Source organism: Eubalaena glacialis, chromosome 4, assembly GCF_028564815.1.
Source record: "Eubalaena glacialis isolate mEubGla1 chromosome 4, mEubGla1.1.hap2.+ XY, whole genome shotgun sequence".
NCBI lineage: Eukaryota > Metazoa > Chordata > Mammalia > Artiodactyla > Balaenidae > Eubalaena > Eubalaena glacialis.
Genome location: NC_083719.1, coordinates 32,351,261 through 32,376,328, shown reverse-complemented (window position 1 = coordinate 32,376,328; position 25,068 = coordinate 32,351,261). Strand labels below are relative to the sequence as shown.

At 33.4% G+C, this 25,068-nt stretch overlaps 1 protein-coding gene across 2 annotated transcripts in view; it reads left to right on the top strand.

The window, feature by feature from the left end:
• Window positions 1-25,068, top strand: part of RICTOR (RPTOR independent companion of MTOR complex 2) — a 115,517-nt gene that overhangs the window by 52,313 nt on the left and 38,136 nt on the right. For both annotated transcript variants that reach the window (XM_061187731.1, XM_061187730.1), the window contains exons 6-11: window positions 229-292; window positions 5,155-5,281; window positions 8,648-8,817; window positions 13,808-13,875; window positions 16,759-16,826; window positions 24,268-24,350. In XM_061187731.1, the coding sequence (XP_061043714.1) occupies window positions 229-292; window positions 5,155-5,281; window positions 8,648-8,817; window positions 13,808-13,875; window positions 16,759-16,826; window positions 24,268-24,350 (580 nt within the window). The remainder of the gene's footprint in view (window positions 1-228; window positions 293-5,154; window positions 5,282-8,647; window positions 8,818-13,807; window positions 13,876-16,758; window positions 16,827-24,267; window positions 24,351-25,068) is intronic.

The window sequence follows — 25,068 nt, the reverse complement described above, 5'->3', positions numbered from 1 at the left end:
CTTCTTTCCTGGAGTTTTAAATGAAATAGTTTTGAAAGGTTTTATTATAATAAGTATTTATCACTAGAGATATTAAATTAAATAAATATTTGCTGGTACTGAAAAATAACTTGTATTAACATTTACAAATACTATATTGACATGAACATGGGTCTGATCATGGTATTATACAAAAAAATTGTTTAATAAGATTTTTATCAATAATTAAATATTTTATGTATTATTTAGGTGCATTGACATACAGCAGAGCAACGAGGTAGAGAGGACACAAGCACTTCGATTAGTCAGAAAGGTAGGCTCTATGTCTGAGAGTAAAGGCAGATTTATGATTTTCATGTTAAGCATTTTACATGTTTAGATTTAGACTGTGAAATCTTTCTATTAAAATTGAAAGACTGAATTCTCATTAAACATTTTTATTTTGTTAAAATTATATATGAGTTACATCGGTCTATTAAAACTTCAAGATAAGCATATATATGTTGTGTAATTATTCTATGTGATTGGGTATAGCTAGGTCAGTATTTTTTATAAAATGTTTATTGTAAAGAATATTTCTTCCTGCAGTAGGCATATAAATGAAATTACTGCTTTGATATGTTATTGGAGAAAGAGGATTACTTGCCCCCAACCCTTATTTGTTCTTAATTATATGCTTGGAGTTAATTCTATTAAATGAATGTCAAAAATAATTACAAGCTGATTGTTTTGAAGATGAATTTGGATACATCAGTAGGCATTTGCAATAAACAATTCAGGCCATTGTACAGAATAAAAGGTCAAAATCTAAACTCTCCAAGAGAGGGTGTTGAGGATAATCCATAATGCTTCTAATGAGAGGCCTTCCAGGAGTTTTTTTTTTATTGTTATTTAATGTGATGTGATGCCCTAATGGCAGAGGAATAGAGTAAACTGAGAGTTAATTTGGTTAGGGTACAGTTTGTGTAAGAATTTTATCATGTTTCATCATAAAGTATCATGTTTCATCTTAAAAATTCATAAGACTCATGCAGTATATGTTTGTTTTAATGTAGAAACATCTAAGATTATTTAACAGATAACTTTTTTAGCTCTTCTCCTTTTTCCCCACCTTTGAATACAGTGCATGCTCCAGAATTGCAGACTGTTGAGTTTGTGCATTAACTAGATCTCCTCTTTTTCCTTTTTCTTCCAGTTGTTCAGCTTATGGTTAGTAATAGTACCCACAGGTGAGCATAGTAAGGAAGAAGTAAATGGATGAGTTGTCTTAAAAGAAGTTTGCAGTTCTAGTTAAGAGTGGTATTGGAGATAGATTTAAATAAATGTTTGTTATAGGGTAAATTGTTATGTTGGCACCGTGATTTGACTCTTCATATTTACATATAAAAATTAGGTTTATGTTTTTTACTTATACATACAATCTCTTCTACTGTGTGATTTTGAGAATTCAAGATAAAACAAAATTTGTTTCTGAAGGACCTAGAATAACTCTTTGGTTATTTGAGTTATATATATGTCAGTATTTATCATACTAGGAATTAAAAGTGAGAAATTTAAAAATATATTAACATATTAAAAAATAAACTCATTACAAGTAAATATAAATAACATATTTTTATAAAAATAACTATATTTTCCAAAAAGAAAGTTAATGAGTAGAGTGGCATTATTTTAGATTTATACAAATTTCTGTAGTGTTTGTCCTGATAGAAGATACCTGGATTGTCATATTTGCTTTTGTATTCAGTCTCTTGTGATTTCACATGCAGTGGAGCCTCTGGAAAACTTCCATATGTACTTGTGAGAGTAAAAAAGACAAATAATGTCTTAGAATTACTATGAAAATAGTTTTCACTTTGCAGAATCTCTGAAAATATCCTCGGGACCCTCAGTTTTCTGGACCACACTTCGAGAGTTGCTGCCTTAGAAACTACGTTCAGATGAAAAAAAACCCCAAATGGATTAAATTAAATTCAGCTTCTTTGAATTATTCACTAAATATTTTATTTCTGTTTTGTACAGTGTTTTGTACAAGTTACAATTTAATTTATAAAATAGCCCAGTAAAAATAAACAGACCGTTGAAACAATTTAGAAATGCCATAACAAAAATGTAATTTTATTTTGTTATCTTTTGAAGAAGGTATCATTTGTGGATTCAAGGGCAGGAAAACTGCTTGTACCTGGTGGTAAAATACAGGCTCAAAGGAAGAGTTTATGTCACAGGATTCCTCCTTGGTTTAGCTAAAAGCAGTTAGAGTAAAAGGGAAAGCAAGGTTGCTGAATGAACAGGGACCTCTATTGGCCAGAGGAACTATAATTTCACTAATACTTTTAACAATTGAAGCACATAGTTCTTTTTTTCCAGCAACATCTTGGCAACTGAGCTAGTAGAAATTAATGTTAATAATATAATTGCTAGGTCACTGTGGGTTCTTTGTATGCATTCAGAACAGTTTTAAAATTTTCTGTGAAAGTATTAATCTTTTTTAAAGGAAAAGCAAAAACATTTGTTGCTTTAGGATAACTTGCTTTATGAATAATTAAGGAATACTCATGTTACTTTTTCTTCTCTTTCACCTGTTTCATTCATTTAGGAGATTTTGTTTGTTTGCTTGGTTTTTTTTCAATGTCTCTGATATTTTTTTCATGTCTCTTTCTTGCTCTAATCCAGGCAATCCTTCCTGATTCTTGTCTCTCTCATTATCTGTATTATTTTCACACTAGTCAGATCTTGCTACTCTTTATCCAACTTAAATTTTTCTTACTGCCTGCCTAATTAAGCCATTATTTTCTTCATATATCATTTCTTTATTCATGCAATATGAGATTAATATATCACAGATTTTTTTTTTTAATAGTTGAAAGGGATTCATTTAAAGGAATCACTTGCCCTTGATACACAGCAAGATATTGTCAAAGCCAGCGTGAAAAACCCAGTTCTCCAAATTTCCAAACCTACACTGGCCCAGGAATCCTTTTGGTATTAAGCACAACCTGCTTATCTTGGCATTCAGAGCCCACTTTTGGGGCAATCAATTATGACCTGTCTCATTATGCCATTATATGTGTAGACAAGCTGCCCTCCACCACTGCTGTGATCACTGCTTCTATCCTATTCTTTTCATTTCCACCCCTTTGTATATTATATTCATCTTGCAGTCTCAGCTGAAATTTTAAATATTTCCCTTAGAGAACTCAGTGTTTCTCTAATTCTTTTATAGCAGTTCTACAAACTTATTACCTACTTATGATCTTTGATTTGTTTTATATATGTCTGTTCTATCATGCAAAAAAGATGATTAAACTTTTATTTCAACAGAGAGTAAATTCTATGACTTTTCCCTCATTGATTACTCACTGATTTAAGAGAAAAGTATTCTCTGATTTACACAGAACTTAAGAGTTTCTTTGTGTATATTTTTCCTGAAAAATAAGAAGAGTGATTTCATTTATAAAAACTTTAAATTACCAATATCCATTTCATAGCTCTACACTTGAGATTCATAGAATAGAATTTTATACTTGAAATTGTAGAAATCATCGGATCCTATACATCCTCATTACAAATGAGGAAACTAAGGCACAGAGGGGATTGGTTTGCCAAGGTAACAGTTTATTAATGGCAGATTTGGCCCTGGAAGCCAGTTGGTCTGGCTTCTAGCCAGCTCTTTTTAAAATACATTACATACGTCTTATTGTCTTGGGAATTTTTCTTACAAGCCCCTTGTAAGTATAATAATAGATCAATAAGTATTAAAATAGAAATTAATATCATAAGAAGTTAGAATTTTCTCACTGAGGAAGATCAGTTTCTTATACCTCTTTTCCCTTTCCTCCTTTCTTCTCCAACATGTTTGATTAATGAAAAATACTGTTTAGAAACAAATGTGAAAGTTTTTGTAGATTCTAAGGTTATTAGACATCTATTTTATGGTTGTGGAACAGTATTCTATAATTTCATTTGAAACTTGTCATATCACATAATGCTGCTTAAATGACATAAACCATTTACAAGTACTCTAGCCAATATAGATCTCTCCTTTGAACCTCCATAGGATTTAACTGGATATTAATTTAGTTATATTGTGTCCTCTAATTGTGTCATAGTATAAGTCTTATTTTTCAAAAGGATTATAAATATAGTAACACCCAGGACAGATTAATTATCCCCAGTATTTATCACTACCCAAACAGAATAAAACATTTTCTTCTACTCCCACTCCAAGGACCTGTTATTTTGAAATACTTCATCTACCAAATAGTCTTTTATTTATTAAAGAGTAATTACATAATTTTTCTTTCTGTTTTCCAAACTGAAGATACATGTTATCTGTTTTCAGTATTCCAAATATGTTATTGCCAATTAAACTTTTCATTTAAAATGAGATTCAACAAAAGTTTTTATCACCAGAGACATACTGTTTCCGTCACAGTTTTTGAAATATTAAAAATAGATTATGGAGAGACTGCTGCCTGCCTTGAAGTAGCAAATAACCATGAGTGAGCTGCCCATGACAGGGACCTGAGGGCAACCTCTAAGAGCTGAGGGTAGTCCCCATAACAACCGAAAAGAAAATGGGGACTTCAAAAAAAATAGATTTTGGATTATTAAGTTTGCCTTTCAGTATAGCAACAAGTGAGAGTTATAGATAGGGAGATGATGAGGCATCGGTTGCAGCAATCAAAGTAAGAATGAGGGCCCAAATCAGAGTTTGATGGTGGAAAGAGTTGAGTTAATGAGGTAAATTGATAGGATGTAGTGGTGATAATATATGGGGAAGGAGTCAGGAATGTAGTAGTACAGTGTATGTTTGCAGCTGTTGTCACCACTGATTTACTTTGTCTATTTACTGAAAAGTTGTTTAAAATAGAGTTCCTATCCTAGAGGAGCTTAGAATGTCAGAAACATTGTATCTTGGTAGTCAACTAATTTATAGTCTGGACTATTAGGGAAAAAAAGCCAACTCTTTTTTCCATGGTAATGATTATTAACATTTATTGCATCAATTATTGGTTATATTAGTCCTTTGACATGTTCACTTGAAGCAGAAGATTAAAATTAGTGCCTGGATCTTATAAATATTCTACAGTCTTAAACACCTCAGTCTGAATAAAATAGGTTTTAAAAATGCATTATGAAGTAACTTCTTTTTCTGATTTCTCCCTGTTACAGATGATTACTGTGAATGCTTCCTTGTTTCCTAGCTCTGTGGCCAACTCATTAATAGCAGTTGGAAATGATGGACTCCAAGAAAGAGATAGAATGGTTCGAGCATGCATTGCCATTATCTGTGAACTAGGTCAGAATTTTCTTTGAGTAATGAAAATGTAGTATTTTAGAAAGAATATATAACACTTTTTAATGCCTTTAATACATTAATTCTTCAGGTATTGTAAAAAGATATGAAAAAGTAGGACATTCCTGATAGGGAAGTAGTGGACTTGTTTAAATAAATAATTTCAAAGTGACATTAAAATTCTATAAATTTTAAAGTTTTACTCATCATGAAATTTAATATATAGGAATTGTCCAGATTCTAGTAATTAGAATAAAATCTCTTAAAGTCTGGCTCTCAGACATTAATTAACCACACTGTATCTTGATGTGAGTGCAAAACAACAATTCACTCGACATTAAAAAAAATTCTAAATGAAAAAGGATTTAAGAGTTAAATGGGGAATATATGGGGGGGGGAATGGATGACTATCTGATCACGTAAGGAAAAGGAGTTTTGAATTATCAAAAGAAATCAAACAGATTTCAGCAGCTGTAGATTTTATTGTAAGGAGATAAGAAAACATGCAGTACCAGAACAAAGAAAAAAATAAATGTAATAAATAAGTTCTTTACCATGACAGGTAAAGAACTTACTTATATACAGATCAGTAGGAAAAATAAATAATTCTCAAAGAAATGCATGGCTAGTCAAAGTATTTTAAAAGTTCAACCTCACTTATAACCAAACAAATATAATTTTTAATGACAAGAGAAGATAATATTTTTCCCCACCAAAAGCAGAAATGGTATAGGTTACATTCACTCTTGATATAATAAATAAATTAATAACAAAAGTTTAAAGAAACAAAAGAGCCAAGCCTTATTATTGAGAGTCTAAAAATACTGTCCACAATACCTGTTGATTTAGAGAAAAAGTCAGAAATTTGATTAAGGAAATTCTGAAAAATAATAAAAATTTGACTACATGTCAATGTATGGGATGCCTGGAAAGTTGTATACTCGAGTTAACTTCTCACTGTAAGATGCTTTTATAATTAAGCAAAAAGTAATGAAAATAAGTGAGTGAACCCAAGAAATAGAAAAAGAAGAAAAAAATAAATTTTAACATAAACAGGAGGAAAGCAATAATGATTCTGAGTCTTAGAGAACAAGATAGATTATTTAATCTAATCTCTGTTAATGGAAGAAGAAAAAAATGACACAGGCGAACATACACTATTGTTTGAAAAATGCAAAAGAGAAACAAAAGATTAATAGAATGAGAAAGAGAATTAATAGGAGTTTTAAAAATTATGAGATAATTATTTTATATATTTGAAAATCTTATTGAAATGAATGGGTTTTCAGAGAAAATTTTAATTTCCAGTTGACTCAAAAGAGTAGAACACATGATGGATCAAAAACCATAGAAGTACTTGATGAATTAATTGTCTCCAAAAAGACTCATTCAGTTAGTTTTGTCTTAAAAAAATTGTTTCAAGGAACAAATAATTCTCATATAGTATAATCTAATTGAGAGCATTAAAAATGTGGAAATTTACCAATTTTAATTTAAATGAAACTAGCATTTTATATACATAAACACAGATATGCACATACACACAAATACACGCATACATAAAATGAAATAATTAGAATGCTACTATGTTAACATTGTAGAATATTTATCTCAAATCACCACTCATACTCTTTTTTAAATAAATTTGTTTATTTATTTATTTATTTATTTATGGCTGCGTTGGGTCTTCATTGCTGTGCGCGGGTTTTCTCTAGGTGCGATGAGTGTGGGCTACTCTTCCTTGCGGTGCGCGGGCTTTTCATTGCAGTGGCTTCTCTTGTTGTGGAGCATGGGCTCTAGGTGCATGGGCTTTGGTAGTTGTGGCATGCAAGCCCAGTAGTTGTGGCTCACGGGCTCTAGAGCACAGGCTCAGTAGTTGTGGCGCACGGGCTTAGTTGCTTGGTGGCATGTGGGACCGTCCCAGACCAGGGCTCGAACCCATGTCCCCTGCATTGGCAGGTGGATTCTTAACCACTGTGCCACTAGGGAAGTCCACCAATCATATTCTTAATAGTGGATCTCTACAAATACTACATCCTTTTAAAAACTCTTAATTAATGTTTTAACCAGGTTAGCAAGACAAAATAATAAATGAGTTTTACATATTGGAAAGAAGACATTATACATTGTAGATGATATATCTAGAAAACTCTGAATCAACTGAAGAACAACTTCAGTAATTCAGTACAGTGGAAACCTGAAAATATAGATGTAATAGATTTATTTTGTTTCAGCAATAATCAGTAAATATAATGGAAAAAAAATGATACTATTTCCAAAGTAGACAAGAAAACTATATAAAACAAACTTAATAAGAAATGTGGAAGACGTGTGTGTGTGTTTAGGGGGTACTTTTCAATTTGTTTAATTGATTTTCAAGAAGGCAGAGCTAATCTATAGGTAGAAATGAGAATATTTGTTGCCTTTGTTGTGGAGGGGAACTGATTGAAAAGTGGTGTGAAGGAACTTTCTACGATGATGAAAGTGCTATACCTTGATTGAGGTATTGGTTACAGGGGTATAGATATTGTTCAGAACTTATTGAACTGTACCATTAAAATCTGTGTATTTTACTGTAAGTAATTATACCTCAATTTAGAAAAAATGGAGAAGAAACCTAAATCTGAAGTTCAACTAGAATAAACAGGAAAAATTCAACTATGAAAACATTTTTGAAAAAGATTAAATGGAGGAGAAGGGAAAGATGTTTTTCTCATATTTTAAAAAACTTAAGCTGGGTTATTAAGAGAGAAAAAAATGAAAAAGAATCAAGGGTTGCAGACCCTGATATATAGAAGACTTCAGTATATCAAAAGTATAAAAATCAGTTTGGAAAGCATGCTGGGATAGTTGAATAAACATTTGGGAAAAAATGAGTTTATCAATATTAAGCCAAAGTCTATTTCCTGAGAGATTGAAAACTGAAATGTTAATCATGAACTCATTTAAAACACACACGTGAGTGTGCGTGGATTCAAAGAAAATGCCTGATCTTTGAAGTAAGGGAGGAGTTTCTGAGCTTAAAATCTAAAGTTAAATTACAAATCAGATAAAAGATTTGAAACAGATAAAAGGCTAATACTCCCACTATATAAAGAACTCCTTGCAATTGATAGGAAAGAAGAACCATTCAGTAAAACATGAACAAAAGATATGAAAAAATTCAGAGACATTAAGGAAAAAAATCAGTTTTGGGAAGTATATTCAGTGACTCTTATTAGGTAATTTATCCACGTGTCCTTTTAAATGTCATTGAGTAGAAAGTTTTTCAAGTCAGAAAGGAAATTAAGTATTAAAATCCCAGATTTCTGATTACATTTTATTAATTATCCCCTATATAATATATTAAGTTTTTCTTTTTTATTTTAGCACTTCAGAATCCAGAGGTGGTGGCCCTTCGAGGTGGACTAAACACCATCTTGAAAAATGTGATCGATTGCCAATTAAGTCGAATAAATGAGGCTCTCATTACTACAATTTTACACCTCCTTAATCATCCAAAGACCCGACAGTATGTACGAGCTGATGTAGAATTAGAGGTAGGAACTTTAATATTCTTTTCTAGTTTTAAAATATGACTTTAAATACATACTCTTACTTTGAAATTTTAAAGTTAATATGCAGCACAGCATTAATTATTAAACCTAAATTAACTAATAAGATTGGCTTATCCCAGCAGTATTTTATAGCTCATTCAATTTGGACTGAATTGAAAAAATTCTCAAGAATATTTCATCAACATGTAAAGTGAAGTTTATTTTTTTTTTATTATCTATGAAAACTTGAGTGAGCAAATTAGAGCACAAGTAAGGTTTCATAGACATTTATGTATTTATTTAAGAAGACCATTTCTTTTTAAGGACTATAGTATGTTAATTGTGTGTGAATAGCTCCTGCTAATTATATACTATTTATTTATTAAACCATGCTAAAACTCTCTGAACTTGGAGACACTTGTTGGCAACTAATGACCATATATAATTGAAAGAAATAGAATACATACCTTTTTTAAAATCCTCTACAATTTCTTTTTTTTTTTTTTTTTTTTTTTACTAATTCAGTTTTTGTTTTTTTTTTTTACAGTTGGTCTAAAATAATAAGGCTACCATATACCTTTTTGTATAATAAAGTATGTAGTAGAGGTTGGAACAGAATTATCACAAACTGTATTCTTTTTTTTTTCTCCCCTCATTTTTGGGCATGCCCCGTGGCTTGTGGGATCTTAGTTCCCCTGACCAGGGATTAAACCTGGGCCCTCGGCAGTAAGAGCACGGAGTCCTAACCTCTGGACCACCAGGGAGTTACCACAAAATGTGTTCTTATAGTTTATTTGTGTGAATGTATTACATTGTTGTCCATTGCAGATATCATTCAGAGTAAGTGTAAACCAAGGCTTTATATGGGTATGAAATTATGCAAATTATAAAAGGTTTATTGTTCCCTACTTTGCCTGTTTAAATCGTTTTATGAAACTTGTCTTAAATGTTATAGTTGGTTTTATTAGGGCTACTAGAAATATTTTGAGATTATAAAATTGACATTAGCCTGTATCATTAACTAACAAATTTAAGTATAATATTCTCCTTAATAAGTGATTTTAAATACATTATTCATGGGAGTCCAGTGGGAATAAGCTGGCATTTTTGATATTTTACAGTGTATTTCGATTTAAGTTTTTTCTTTATCAAGTGGAGAAAATGATATTTTAAGATTGGAGAGATGATTGCAATAAAGGAAGATATTGTGTATAGGCCTGTTTTTTATTCCTATATAATTGGACAGCAGATTAGTAAAGCCTTTGTGTAAATGAAAAAACCTCAAAGGATATGGTAGGTATTTAAGTACACGACTATATTTGCATAAGTTCTTTAAAGCCACAAATATTCTTTTTTTCCTTAACAAGATCGCCCTACAGTAGCATAGTGATTGAGAGCATAGACTTTGGGCTATACAGATCTGGTTTTGGTTTTTTGTTCTGTAACCTACTAGCTTTATGATTTGGGGCAAGTTATTAGCCTATCTTGGACCCATTTTTTCCTAGGTAAAATAAAAGTCATGATTTTTACCTTAATTATTGTGAAGAATAAATACTATAATAATAATAGTAGTAGTGGTAATAGCAGCAACTAACACTCTTGTAAAGCTTATAATGAGTTAGGCAGTATTTCCAGGTGCTTTACATATATTCATTCTAATCTACATAAATGTTTTATTTAGTACCTGGCACATAATAAGTATTCAATAAATACTGATTGCCTTGGATATTAATCATTATCATCATCTTCTACTTTATCATTATCTTCATCCTAGAGTCTGCTGTTACAAGAATATTATCCTCATTTTTATTAATTATATTTTATAAATTTTCACTCTAACTTGATAACTTTGGTTTTTCTTTTCCACATACAAAGGAACTATTTTCATTGCTACTGTTTCATTAGGCCCAAATCTTTCTTCTGTTAAAAAAAAAAAAAAAATCCCTTTTAAAGTTTACCCTGGCTTCTATTTCTATAATCTGTAATATATTTTGACCTCACACAGGAAAAAAAAAGGTACATTTAATATGATAATGTTATTAGAATAGGCAGTCAGTAAGGATTGTAAAATTGTAATTTTAATTTTTTATAATAAATTTTAAAAACAACATATTTTTTAAACTTATACTTCAGAGTAGGATAGTGTAGTTCATAGCATCTGCTATGGAAAACTAGAAAAGTTGAATAATTATGGAAATCATATATTTAAAGCAGTATAGAGCTGTGAAAGCAATAAGGACCAGAGGGAGTGAAAAATCTAGAGATGCCCTTGGGGGCACTGTAGATTTAGGCCACAGGCTAGAGGTTAAGAATATGACCTAGGCCTAGGTAGAAGACCAGACTATTTGGCAGGCATATGTGTATGTGGAGTTGACAAGCCTAGAGATATGAAAAGTCCCCAGATCAAGTCTGATTTACCCTTCTAGAAGTTTGCTGAAATAAGAATCTGTGGAAAGCAGAAGTTAAAATGTTTCCACTGAGGAAAACACAGTGGAATAGGCTATGGTCTCCAGTGCATAGGACACAGAGGCCTCCCAGGAAGGGGGGTCATGGGCAGAAGTTGAAAGGCCTCTAAGAAGTAGTGAATTTACACTGATTATATGCAGTTGCTATTTTTCCTGGGGTCACTTACTGATCAGGACATAATTAGAAGCTGAAAATCCAGGTACGCTTTTCCTGGGACCTGAAAAATCAGAACACCTTTTGGCAGTTATGTAGTATTCAAGTGACAAACTGGGTATTTCATAGCTGATTTCCTGTTCTTGACATGTCCCAAATTCTGAAGTAATTCTGGATGAGTACCTAAAGATCTAAGTTCAAAACTTATGAAGTATGTAGAAAAAACCCCCAATTTCTCACTGCTAAGGAAAAAAAAAAAAACTTGCTAAAGTCTCTTGAAAGTTTTGGAGGTCCATACTTTAGAAACACAAGAAAACCAAAGGTACACTCAAATCTTAACAAAATTGCAGCATAGTCTCAATTTAACTCAGTTGGTGACTAGGATAAGCTCATAAGCTCATCAGTCCCTTTAATCTACCTGACTAACAGAGGAAAGGATAAACCGTCTCTGATGGAGATAACATCACTTGGAACCTTCAATAAAATTTACAGTGTCTGACATTCAGTCAGAAATTTGATTGAGTGTCATACAAAAAGACATGAATATGTAACTGAAAACTCAAAAGAAATTCCATAGAAGCATGTCCACAGGTGATCCAGATATTACAGCTAGAGGGAAAAGACTTTAAAACAACCATGATTAACTTGTTAAGGAAAATTGAGAAAAAGAAGAAGAAAATAGATGAAATAATGGAGAATTTCACCATATAATTGGAATGTGCAAAATGAATCAAATGGAACTAGTACAGAAAAATATAAAACCTGAAATTCTGAACTCAATGAAATTAAAAATCCATTTTGGATGAGAAGCTATCATTAGTAAATTGAAAGAAAAGTCAAAATACCAAGTAAAACATTGGGGGGCGGGGAAGAGAAAGGAAATGAACAGAACAAAAGGGATAAAACATAATTGTTGTCTTTGGAGAAGAGAGAGAAAATGAGCAGAAGCAAATATCCAAAGAAGGAGTGGTCAAAACTTTTGTTTCTAAAACTGGTGAAACTTCATAAAGCTGAAAAAACTCAATACAAAGAAAACAACATGTACGCACATCATGGTAAGGTTGTCGAAAACCAAGATAAATAAAAATCTTAAAATCAGCTTGAGAAAAAAGACTCTACTTTCAAAGCAACAAGTCTGACAGCTGATTTCCCAACAGAAATAATGGAACCAGAAGACAGTAGAATGGCATCTTTAGAGTGCAGAAAGAAAATAATGTCAACCTACCCCAGAGAAAATGTCTTTCAAAAACAAAGGTAAAAAAGATTTTTTAGACTGAAGAAAAAAGACCCAAGGAAATTTAAAGAAACACTATTCTTTCTTGGAGTCCTTGCCTTTATGTCATGAAGACAGTAAAGCAGCCTATGGTGAGGCACACGTGGGAAAGAACTGAGACCTTTTGCCAACAATTAGCACATTGTGAGTAAACCATCTTGAAGCAGATTCTACAGCTTCAGTCAAGCCTTGAGATGACTGCAGCCCTGACCAATATTTTGACTACAATTTTATGAAGCACCCTGAGCCATAACTGCACAACTGAACTCTTCTAGATTCCTGACTCACAGAAACGTTGTGAGATAATAAATATTTATTGTTTTCTAAAAAATGAGACAGACTCAAAGGAAGGTTAAAGTGAATCCTTAAAAGGAAAATGATTCGAGACAAACAAGGAAATACAGGAAGGAATGAAGGGTGGCAAAAAAGGTACACATGACAAAATATAAAAGACTACTCATTGTCAAAAACAATATTTGTAATGTTTTAGGTATTTTAAATTATTTTAAAATTAAAATTCAGGCCACAGTAATGCAATCAGCACAAGGCGGGGGTGGGGGGTTGGTAAATGAGATACAGTGGTTTAAGTTCTAAAATGAGTGAGCCTAACAGGGTTGCTAAATACAAGGACAATACACAAAAATAACTTGGATTTCTTTATACTAGTAACAAAAAGGAGAATGTAATTTATAAAGTAAAAACATTTAAATAATGTTCAAAAATAGGCAAAACAAGTCATAGTGTTAGAAATCAGGATAGTAGTCCTGGGGTGAGAACAAAGGGGAGAATAAGGAGGCTTTGAGGATTATAGGGAATGTGCTTAGTTTGAGAAAATCCATCAAACCTCACATTCATGATTTGTGCACTGCTTAATATGTATGTTAAATGTCAGTTTAGAAGTTCAAAAATTCAGTTTGTACATTTAAAAAAATCACTCAAATATATTCCTTGATGATGAGTTTGAAGAAATAAGTCTCTCAAGCAGTGTACCCAGTTAGAGATACAGAGAAGTGGAATTAATTTTAGCTTGTTAACAGGAAGAATACATTTTATAATAAGGACTCTTTTTCTTCTTCTTTTTTTGCCTTTTCTTTTTATTAGCGAATTTTAGCACCCTATACTGATTTTCACTACAGACATAGTCCAGATACAGCTGAAGGACAGCTTAAGTAAGTACCATGCGTGTTACTGTTAAAACTTTTAGATTTGCCTGATTGTACGTAGAGGCAGAGAAAAATGAGTTTAAATTTCCTATTTCATGGAGTTACAGTTCTCTCATAATTAGCTGTGGTTTAAAAAATTAAAAGTAAGCTTCGGGAAATTTAAAGACTTGGAATTAGTTTCTTATTATAAAAAATGTAAGATAGGTGGGAGTAGAAACCTAGATCTTTAATCATTTTTCTATTGTACATGTTTTTAGTGCAATTACATTGAGAGACTAAAAGAATTATTTAATAGTGAGTAGAATGAAGAGCGGCCTAAATTGAGTAAGCAGAAAGATATACTGTGTAGAATTTTGAGAGTAAGGTTCATAGGGAAGTTAAAGGAGATAGAGTAAAGATTATTTTCTAGAAATGAGGCAGGGTAATTTTCAGTCTTTTTGGAGAGAAATGCACATGTTCACTAGGTATTCTGGGGTAACTATATTTAAATTGATTTATGGATCAAATAATGTACTGTCTGTGAAGATTTTGCCAATGACACAGTTCCAGTAAATATGCTATCAGGTGTAGCATAGGATTGTTGGATTGTAGAAACACTTATTTTGAGAGATAGTATGTTTTTAAAATTCCTCACTAAGTTTGGGAACATTGTGAAATGGGCATATTTTTGTTGGTTTTCATTTTTCTCCTGAATTAAGAATAGTGGTTTCATATCTTTAATCACCTCCATCACTGTGGACTCATTGCATGCTAACATATCATGACCTGAGCTAAGAAATTAGAGTAGTCATTCTCTGTTTAAGACTTCTCAGACCTTATTCTTGCTAACTAAGTTATGAATTGGGATTCTTAAGCCCCTTTCTTGGCTTCTCCTATGACACTTGGGCATGCTCTTTATTGATGAAGAACGTATGCATTTTCTATTGCTGCATGACAAACCACTACAAATATAGCAGCTTAAAATAACATCAGTTTATTAGTTCACAGTTCAGTAGGTCAGAGGTCTGGCATGGTTCTTATCTGGAGGTTCTGGTGAAGAAGCCATTTATTTCTAGGCTCACTCAGATTTTTGGCAGAATTCACTTCCTTGCTCTTGTACAACTGAAGTTCCTGTTTTCTTGCTGACTGTCAACTGGGGCCTACTCTCAGCTTCTAATGGCCACCCTCTTTTCCTGGCACATGGTACTCTCCATCTTCAAACACAGCAGGACTTCCTTGAATCTTTGTGCTTTGAATCTCTCTGACTTTTTCTTCTGCCTCCAGCTAGAGAAAGCTCTCCAGTTCGATCAAGCCTACCAGATGATCTCCTTATCTTAAGGTCTGCTGGGCTATGTAACATAAACATAATCACAATCATGGCAATGATATCATATTCACAGGGATCCAGGGATTAAGACCTAGAATCTTGAGAGGATAGGGGCATTTTTAGAATTCTGCCTACCAGGATAAGCAAGAGATGAACCTGGATATTTTTTAGAGTTGGGGAGGGGGGAGTACATTCCACCAAAATCCTTTCTTTTCTGTTTGGTTCAATACTTTGCTTTCCTTAAGTTTCTGGAGTATGGGCAGTTTCTGGAGCATGGGAACATTATAGCTAGGGAATAAGGAAATGGGTGGGGTTTTTTTTACAATACTACTAATTTATCAAATAGGTTAGAGATTGGATTCCCAGGCAATCAGTATAAGTATGTCACAAACATTTTTAAGAGAAGGAGCACCAAAAGCTTAATCACACAGTTGTCTGATTCTCATTTCTTCCACCAACCCCCCTCCCCATTTTACTTTCTGTTGTAGTGTCATGTTGATTAGTACAACAGAGCTTAGTGTGGTTGGTTTGTATGTGTGGGGGATGTTTTTAACTGTTGCATTTCTCTTTTGTAAACTATCTGCTTGCTTACCATTCTTTAATTTGATTTTCTGTCATTGTTCTTTATCCCTTCTGTTTTTTTCTTTCCCAGTTCTCTGGATTTCTGTATTCTCACAACTGTTAAGAACTTTAACATTAGGGAAGTAAAAAAGATGGCACAGAAAAAAAATGGACTGTTGACAGGGTAGAGATGGTTGAGGTGGCATAAATAAAGAGTACAAGGTTGCTATTAAGTATTAAAACTGGCCATAGACCATATATGGAAAATGTTTAACAATGTAAGTAATATTATTGGTTAATTAATTGTCATAAACTATTACGTAGAAAGGAACAAGTGAGATGATTGGATACCAGTTATAAAAGAAGAAAGTAGCTGGTAGTAGGCCCCAGCTGACAGAAAGAAAACAGAAACTTCAGTTGTATAACACCAAGGAAGTGAATTCTGCCAGCAACCTCAATGAGCTTAGAAATGGATCAATAATAATATCTAGTTATTTAATAATATCTCGGTGAATATCTGAGTTGTTGAGCTTGCTTGGTAGAAATGCTCAAATAAATTTGGGACAAGATTTTTGAAGTAAAGAGAATACATGTGGTAAAAGTAAGAGGTTTATGTGGTAATTTTCTTTGCTAAGGGGCAGTCTTTTGACAGAGATGCTTATTAAGCAGGCTGGTGTTGTCTCTAATGCTCAATTAAAGGTGTTAATGAGCTACCTAAGAATAGTTTTCAGAAAGAGCAGGAAAAGTAGAACTCAGTGGGAAAGCAGAATTTATAATTTGTTTTAAAAGATGTTGTGAATTTTAAATGGGGGGAGGCGTGATCAGTACATAATTGGGTAATTTGCTTTGAGGTAGATCTGATCTTTATTTTCTTCTAATATATTGTTGAATTTCCTATGTAAATATTTAAATGTTAAGTAATGATAGCTCTTATTCTGATATAGTGGTAGGAAAAACTCACTTTTTATTTTAACATTTAATTTCTTTGACCCCCCCCCCCCCGCCGCCACCTCACCGAACAGAGAAGACAGAGAAGCAAGGTTTCTAGCAAGTAAAATGGGAATCATAGCAACATTCCGGTCATGGGCAGGTAAGTTCCTCTGTGCTGCTTTATAACATCCAATAAGAAAAGCTTGGCTATTTTTTCAAATGTTAAATTATTATTGTAGCATCTGCTTTAGATGTTAACCTAATCTTTCTTTATATGTTATCGTTAGAACCAAGAGGGGTTTGTACACAAGTCTTAAAATTGACCATTTGTAAATCAATGTGCTAATGATAACCTGGGCATTAAAATAAACTTAAACAAGATCTATACCAAAAAAAAATTTTAAGAGTGTTAGTTGAATATGTAACTAAAGTTTGTTCCTAAAAATATAATGTAGAATGTCATAAATACCAAATAAGCAAGATAGGCCATTAGTAGTCCCAAATTACATTCTTTTTCATTATGGTTTATTACAAGATGTTGAATATAGTTCCCTGTACTATACAGTAGGACCTTGTTGTTTATTTTATATATAGTAGTGTGTATCTGTAAATCCCAAACTCCTAATTTATCGCTCCCCCACTCCCTTTCCCCTTTGATAACCATAAGTTTGTTTTCCCTGTCTGTGAGTCTGTTTCACAAATAAGTCTATTTGTATCATATTTTAGATTCCACATATAAGTGATATCGTATGGTATTTGTCTTTCTCTGTCTGACTTAACTTCACTTAGTATGATGATAATCTCTAGGTCCATCCATGTTGCTGCATATGGCATTATTTCATTCTTTTTTATGGCCAAGTAATATTTCATTGTGTGTGTGTGTGTGTGTGTGTGTGTGTATCTCACATCTTTATCCATTCATCTGTCGATGGACATTTAGATTGCTTCCATGTCTTGGCTATTGTAAATAGTGCTGCAGTGAACATTGGGGTGCATGTATCTTTTATTTATTTATTTATTTAAATTTATTTATTTTCATGTTTGCTTTTTTTTTGAATTTTATTTTATTTTTTTATATAGTAGGTTCTTATTAGTTATCTATTTTATACATATTAGTGTATATATGTCAGTCCCTCTCCCAATTCATCCCCCCCTGCCCCGCTTTCCTCCCCTTGGTGTCCATATGTTTGTTCTCTACATCTGTGTCTCTATTTCTGCGTTGCAAACCAGTTCATCTGTACCATTTTTCTAGATTCCACATATATGCGTTAATATACAATATTTGTTTTTCTCTTTCTGACTTACTTCACTCTGTAGGACAGTCTGCATGTATCTTTTCAAATTACAGTTTTCTCTGGTTATATGCCCAGGAATGGGATTGCAGGATCATGTGGTAACTCTATTTTTACTTTTTAAAGAAACCTCCATACTGTTTTCCATAACGGCTACACCAATTTACATTCCCACCAACACTGTAGGAGGGTTCCTATTTCTCCACAACCTCTCCAGCATTTATTATTTGTAGACTTTTTAATGATGGCCATTCTGACTGGTGTGGGGTGATACCTATTTGTAGTTTTGGTTTGCATCTCTCTAATAATTAGTGATGTTGAGCATCTTTTCATGTGCCTATTGGCCATCTGTATGTCTTCCTGGGAGAAATGTCTATTTAGGTCTTCTGTCCATTTTTTGATTGGGTTGCTTGTTTTTTTTGTTATTGAGTTGTGTGAACTGTTTGTATATTTTGGAAATTAATCCCTTGTCAGTTGCCTCATTTGCAAATATTTTCTTCCACTCCATAGGTTGTCTTTTCATTTTGTTTATGGTTTCCTTTGCTGTGCAAAATCTTATAAGTTTCATTAGGTCCCATTTGTTTATTTTTGCTTTTCTTTTATTTCTTTTTTTAAAATTTTTAGTGGAGTATAGTTGATTTACAGTATTGCGTTAGTTTCAGGTGTACAGAGAAGTGAATCAGTTATACATATATCCACTTTTTTTTTTTTTAGATTCTTTTCCCATGTAGGCCATTACAGAGTATTGAGTAGAATTCTCTGTGCTATACAGCAGGTTATTATTAGTTACCTATTTTATATATAGTTGTATGTATACGTCAGTCCCAATCTCCCAGTTTATCCCTCCCCCACTCTTATCCCCTTGTAACCATAAGTTTGTTTTCTACATCCATGACTCTACTTCTGTTTTGTAAGTAAGTTCATTTGTACCCCCCTTTTTTTTCTAGATGCCACATATAAGCGATATCATATATTTGTCTTTCTGTGTCTGACTTACTTCACTCAGTATGATAATCTCTGGATTCATCCCTGTTGCTGCAAATGGCATTACTTTGTTCTTTTTTTATTGCTGGTAATGTTCCACTGTATATATGTACCATGTTTTCTTTATCCATTCCTCTGTTGTTGGACGTTTAGGTTGCTTCCATGTTCTGGCTATTGGAAATAGTGCTGCAATGAACATTGGGGTGCATTCCTTTACACTAACAATGGAAGATCAGAAAGAGAAATTAAGGAAACAATCCCATTTACCATCGCAACATAAAGAATAAAATACCTAAGAATAAACCTACCTAAAGAGGCAAAAGACCTGTACTCAGAAAACTGTAAGATATTGATGAAAGAAATCAAAGACGACACAAACAGATGGGAAGATATACCATGTTCTTGGATTGGAAGAATCAATATTCTTGTGAAATATTCTTGTGAAAATGACTATACTCCCCAAAGCAATCTACAGATTCAGTGCAATCCCTATCAAATTACAAATGGCATTTTTCACGTAACTAGAACACAAAATCTGTATGAAAACATAAAAGACCCAAATAGCCAAAGCAATCTTGAGAAAGAAAAACGGAGCTGGAGGAATCAGGCTCCCTGACTTCAGACTATACTACAAAGCTACAGTCATCAAAACAGTATGGGACTGGCATAAAAACAGAAATATAGATCAGTGGAACAGACAGAAAGCCCAGAAATAAACCCACTCACCTATGGTCAATTAATCTATAACAAAGGAGGCAAGAATATACAATGGAGAAAAGACAGTCTCTTCAATAAGTGGTGCTGGTTTCCCATGCTGGACAGCTACATGTAAAAGAATGAAATTAGAACACTCTCTAACACCATACACAAAAATAAGCTCCAAATGGATTAAAGACTTAAATGTAATGCTGGACACTATAAAACTCCTAGAGGAAAACATAGGCAGAACACTCTTTGACATAAATCACAGCAAGATCTTTTTTGATCCACCTAGAGTAATGAAAATAAAAACAAAAATAAATGCGATCTAATTAAAAGTGTTTGCACAGCAAAGGAAACCATAAACAAAATGAAAAGACAGCCCTCAGAATGGGGGAAGATATTTGCAAATGAAGCAACCGACAAGGAATTAATCTCCAAAATATATAAACAGCTCATGCAGTTCAGTATCAGAAGACCAGATAACCCAATGAAAAAATGGGTGGAAGATCTAAATAGACATTTCCCCAAAGAAGACATACAGATGGCCAAAAAGCACATGAAAAGATGCTCAACATCACTAATTATTGGAGAAATGCAAATCAAAACTACAATGAGGTATCACCTCACACCGATCAGAATAGCCCTCATTAAAAAGTCTACAAATAATAAATGCTGGAGAGGGTGTGGAGAAAAGGGAACCCTCTTGCACTGTTGATGAGAATGTAAATTGGTACAGCCACTGTGGAGAATGGTATGGAGGTTCCTTAAAAAACTAAAAATAGAACTACCATATGACCCAGCAATGCCACTCCTGGGCATATACCCGGAGAAAACCGTACTTTTGCTTTTATTTCTATTGCCTAGTAGTCCAATATTTCTTGAGAAGAGGGATTATATGTGTTTTACCTTTCCATGGAATAAAAAGCAAACATTTTTCTTAAAATAATACCACCACTAAATGTGTTATTTTGTATTAATCATTACCTCTTCCTTCTTTTTTTTTTTTTAAATTTATTTATTTATTTAATTTTTGGCTGCGTTTTCTTCGTTGCTGCATGCAAGTTTTCTCTAGTTGTGGTGAGCAGGGGCTACTCCTTGTTGCAGTGCACGGGCTTCTCATTGCGGTGGCTTCTCTTGTTGCAGAGCACGGGCTCTAGGCACACAGGCCTCAGTAGTTGTGGCACATGGGCTCAGTAGTTGTGGCTTGTGGGCTGTAGAGCGCAGGCTTAGTAGTTGTGGCACATGGGCTTAGTTGCTACGCGGCATGTGGGATCTTCCCAGACCAGGGCTCGAACCCGTGTCCCCTGCATTGGCAGGTGGATTCTTAACCACTTCACCACCAGGGGAGCCAACCTCTTCCTTCTTGACTTTGCAGAATAATTTAAGGGATAGCATACAAAGGAGTATAGCAATAAATAGAACAGGAAAATTTACTTGAACATTTCTGTATACTTAAGTAACCAGCTAACATCTTTTCCATAAAAATGACTATCCCAGCCATAGACTTGGCCCCTAGCCAATATATGTACAAGGACTTCCTCTGGCCTCTCACATTTTGGTAAAAATCCCAACCTTGCTATACCTCATGACTGCCTATTTCCCCTTATCCTCATGGACAACCTAGGATTCTATGAGGGCTCAACCATCACACATCGTTTTTAATACTTTACTAGCCTCCACACACTCTTTCAACATAGAAAACCAACACAGTCCTCCTGCCAAGGTTAACTGTCAGTGCCCTTGCCTCAGAAATCACTTAAAACTTTATTTTGTGTAGCTACAGCTACCGTCCTTCACCATTCTTCAGCTTCCTTGCCATTAGAGTGGTTTCTTTCTTCCCCCCAAGAATGAATTCTATCTAACTCTAACCACCAGTACAGCCTAGCTACTGTCTTCTCATTCTCTCTACCGTAGACTCTGCTCTCCAATCACTGTACCTCTAACCTCTGCCAGTCTCTTGTTTCTCTTAAACGTTTTTCTACTTTGCTTCAGTTTGTCCTAGAGTCCTTTAATGCACTGATCCATCATTAGAAACTTAAAAGTTTGGAGTGTTCTTCTATTGAAGTAAGAACTGGAATATTATTCAAGTTAGAATTCTGAAAACATTTTCTCACAGAAATAATTTCCTACATAGTATTAGATTCTGTGATACTGTGTATGGGTTAAATGAGCTTTTGTACGTTTGTAATGTTATTTCTATCATATATTTCAAAATCCAAAAAACTGACTGAAAAATGAACTTTTAGAACACAGTTTCTTCTTGAGTTGCAATAGCCTGTTTTCCCTATTAGTGCAGACTATGATTGCAGATCATTGTATCTTAATCTATAATCTCTCAAATTACTGTCAGACATCAAAGTTTGAGAAACATTATTTTGGTATTTTAAGTAAGTCTGTCTATTATGTTTTAATTTGAATTTTGAACCAAAGTGCAAAGAGAAGATACATATTATTCATAAATATAAATATATGTGCTTAGCTAGAAGTAACAGGGAACTTCAGAATCCTATATGACTTTTTAAAAATGTTTTCCTTTACTTTTTAAAAATGTTTTCCCTAACATTTTATCAAAAATTTCAACTATACAGAAAAATTATACAGTGAACACCATATACTCCTACCACTTAGATTTTGCTCTATTTGCTTTATTACATATCAACCCATCTGCCTAGTCCTCTGAGAATTCATCAGTCCTCATGTTATTCTAATGCATTTTAAAGAAGTTGCAAAATTAAGTGCTCCTGATTCCTAAACACTTCAGCATGCACATTATTGCCTAAAGTTCAGTATTTGTTTAGGGTTTTTATTTGGTTATTTTTGTTTGTTTCTGAGGTTTTTTTGGGGGGGGGGGTTGAGGTAAAATTTACCCCTTACAGTGAAATGCACAAATCTTGAGTCTGCCATTTGATGAGTTTTGACAAATGCTTATACCTGTGTATCCAAACTCTTTTTAGGATATAGAACATTACCATCATCGCAGAAAGTTCTCTCATGTCCCTTCCTAGTTAATCCCTGACCCCACTCCTGTAAGAAGCAACCACTGCTCTGTTTATTTTTTATCACAAATCATTTTTGCCTGTTCTGAAACTTCATTTAAGTGGAATCATAGTATATGTATACTTTTGTGTGTAGGCTTTTTTCACTCAACTCAATGATTCTGATTTCACTCAGCAAATGCTACTGATTCATGTTGTATATATCAGTAATATGTTCCTTTTTATTGCTGAGTAGTATTCCACGGGGTAAATATATCACTGTGTTTTTAGCCTTCCTCCTGTTAGTGAATACCTGACCTGTTTCCAGTTTTGACCATTCTAAATAGAGCTACTATGAGCAGCACTGTAAAATTTTTTTTTCAGATATAAGCTTTCTTTCCTTTTGGGTAAATACCAAATAGAACTGCTGAGTCACAGGGTGGATTATGGTTTTTTTTTTTTTGGCTGTGTTGGGTCTTCGTTGCTGCACGTGGGCTTTCTCTAGTTGTGGCGAGCAGGGGCTACTCTTTGCAGTGCGCGGGCTTCTCATTGCAGTGGCTTCTCTTGTTGCAGGGCACGGGCTCTAGGTGCAAGGTCTTCATTAGTTGCAGCACGCGGACTTAGTAGTTGCAGTGCTCAGGCTTCAGTAGTTGTGGTGCGTGGGCTAAGTAGTTGTGATGTAGGCTCTAGGGTGCGTGGGCTTCAGTAGTTGTGGCACGCGGGCTCAGTAGTTGTGGCTCGTGGGCTTTAGAACACAGGCTCAGTAGTTGTGGTACACGGGCTTAGTTGATCCACGGCATGTGGGATCTTCCCATACCAGAGCTCGAACCCCTGTCCCCTGCATTGGCAGGCGGATTCTTAACCACTGCACCACCAGGAAAGTCCCGATATATGTTTAGTTTTATGAGAAACTGCAAGACTTTTTCTCAAAATACTGAAGCACTATTTTATACTCCTATCGTGTAGGTATGTGAGTTCCAGTTGCTCTACATCCTTGCCAGCATCTGGTGTTATCAGTTTTTAATTTCAGCCACTCTGTTGGGTGCATGACAGTATCTTATTATGACTGTAATTTGTATTTCCCCAGTAACTAATGATATTGAACACTTTTGTATGTGTTTATTGGCTACTTACTGATACATATCTTCTTTTGTGACATGGTGTTAATATGTTTAAAATTGTTTGAGTAAATTCTCTCACTTAATATTTTGATCCATGCAGTTTATTTGAAGTCTATTGGTTATACTCTTCTGTGCATTCGTTAAGTGTTAGACTTAAACTTTTAAAAGGCAAATGCCAAGCAAAGTTCATCAATTTAGGTTGAGAAAGTGTTAAATAAGCAAGACATTGTCTTATTCTCTCCAATATCCCTGAGAATCACTCATCAGCAAATGGGAATAATAGGCAGTCAGATTCATGAAACCTTTTTGGGTATGAAACAAATAGAAGAAGTAATTTAAAGGATAAAATTATTGATAATCTCTAATTGGGAAATTCAGAGAATGTTTGAAATATACTATCAATTATGATAAAGTAATAGTGTAATTTAGCTTGGAAAAATGTCACATTTTGTATTATGGATACATTACTATAGAAAATTTTTTTGAAATTCAAATCAGTTATTTTTTTTTCTTTTTATCTTTTTTAGGTATTATTAATTTATGTAAGCCTGGAAACTCTGGGATTCAGTCTCTAATTGGAGTACTTTGCATTCCAAATATGGAAATAAGGGTAGGTAAAAGTTATTCTGATTGTTTCATTCGTGGAGTTTTAGTGGAGGAAATTAATTGGAAAAAATTTATTTCAGGTAATGCATTTTCCTCATGAATTGTTAATCTGTATCACAGAACATTTTAAAAATACATGAATAAATATTTACTACTTAGTTGAACCCTAAGAATATAATATGAATCATTTGAAACACTGCTGTTGTTAGGAACTATGGCTGTATTAAAATTAGATTAAAAATGTGAAATTTATTATGCTTTATTCAATAAAAAGTGCAAACAGTACACAGGGGCATTCTCACTGTAAAAGGTTCAAGCAATACAGAAAAATATACTTAAAAAGTAAATATAGTATTTATGCAACTTATGCCTTCTAACTTGTGTTTTTATATGTTATGAGTAGTGGTTCTGATTAAAATTGGGGTATTTATATACTTATTTATTAGACATAGTCCAAAGTTATTAGTGTATAGGAATTGTATTAAACAGCTAAAACAAATTGAAATTAGAGGAAAAAAATTAACTCTTCATGTGCTTCTTCCTTTTCCTCTTCAATGTTTTTGTTTTAATTTTGTTCAGAGGGACAAAATTTGCCCCCTTGTTTCTTATTTTTAGTAGTAAATATTAGCTAGAGGTGCCTTGCTTAAAATGTGAACTAAAAATAAAAGCATTTAGACCATGGAAGGATGTAATTATAGATGGAAAGGTTCCAATTCAGTTGA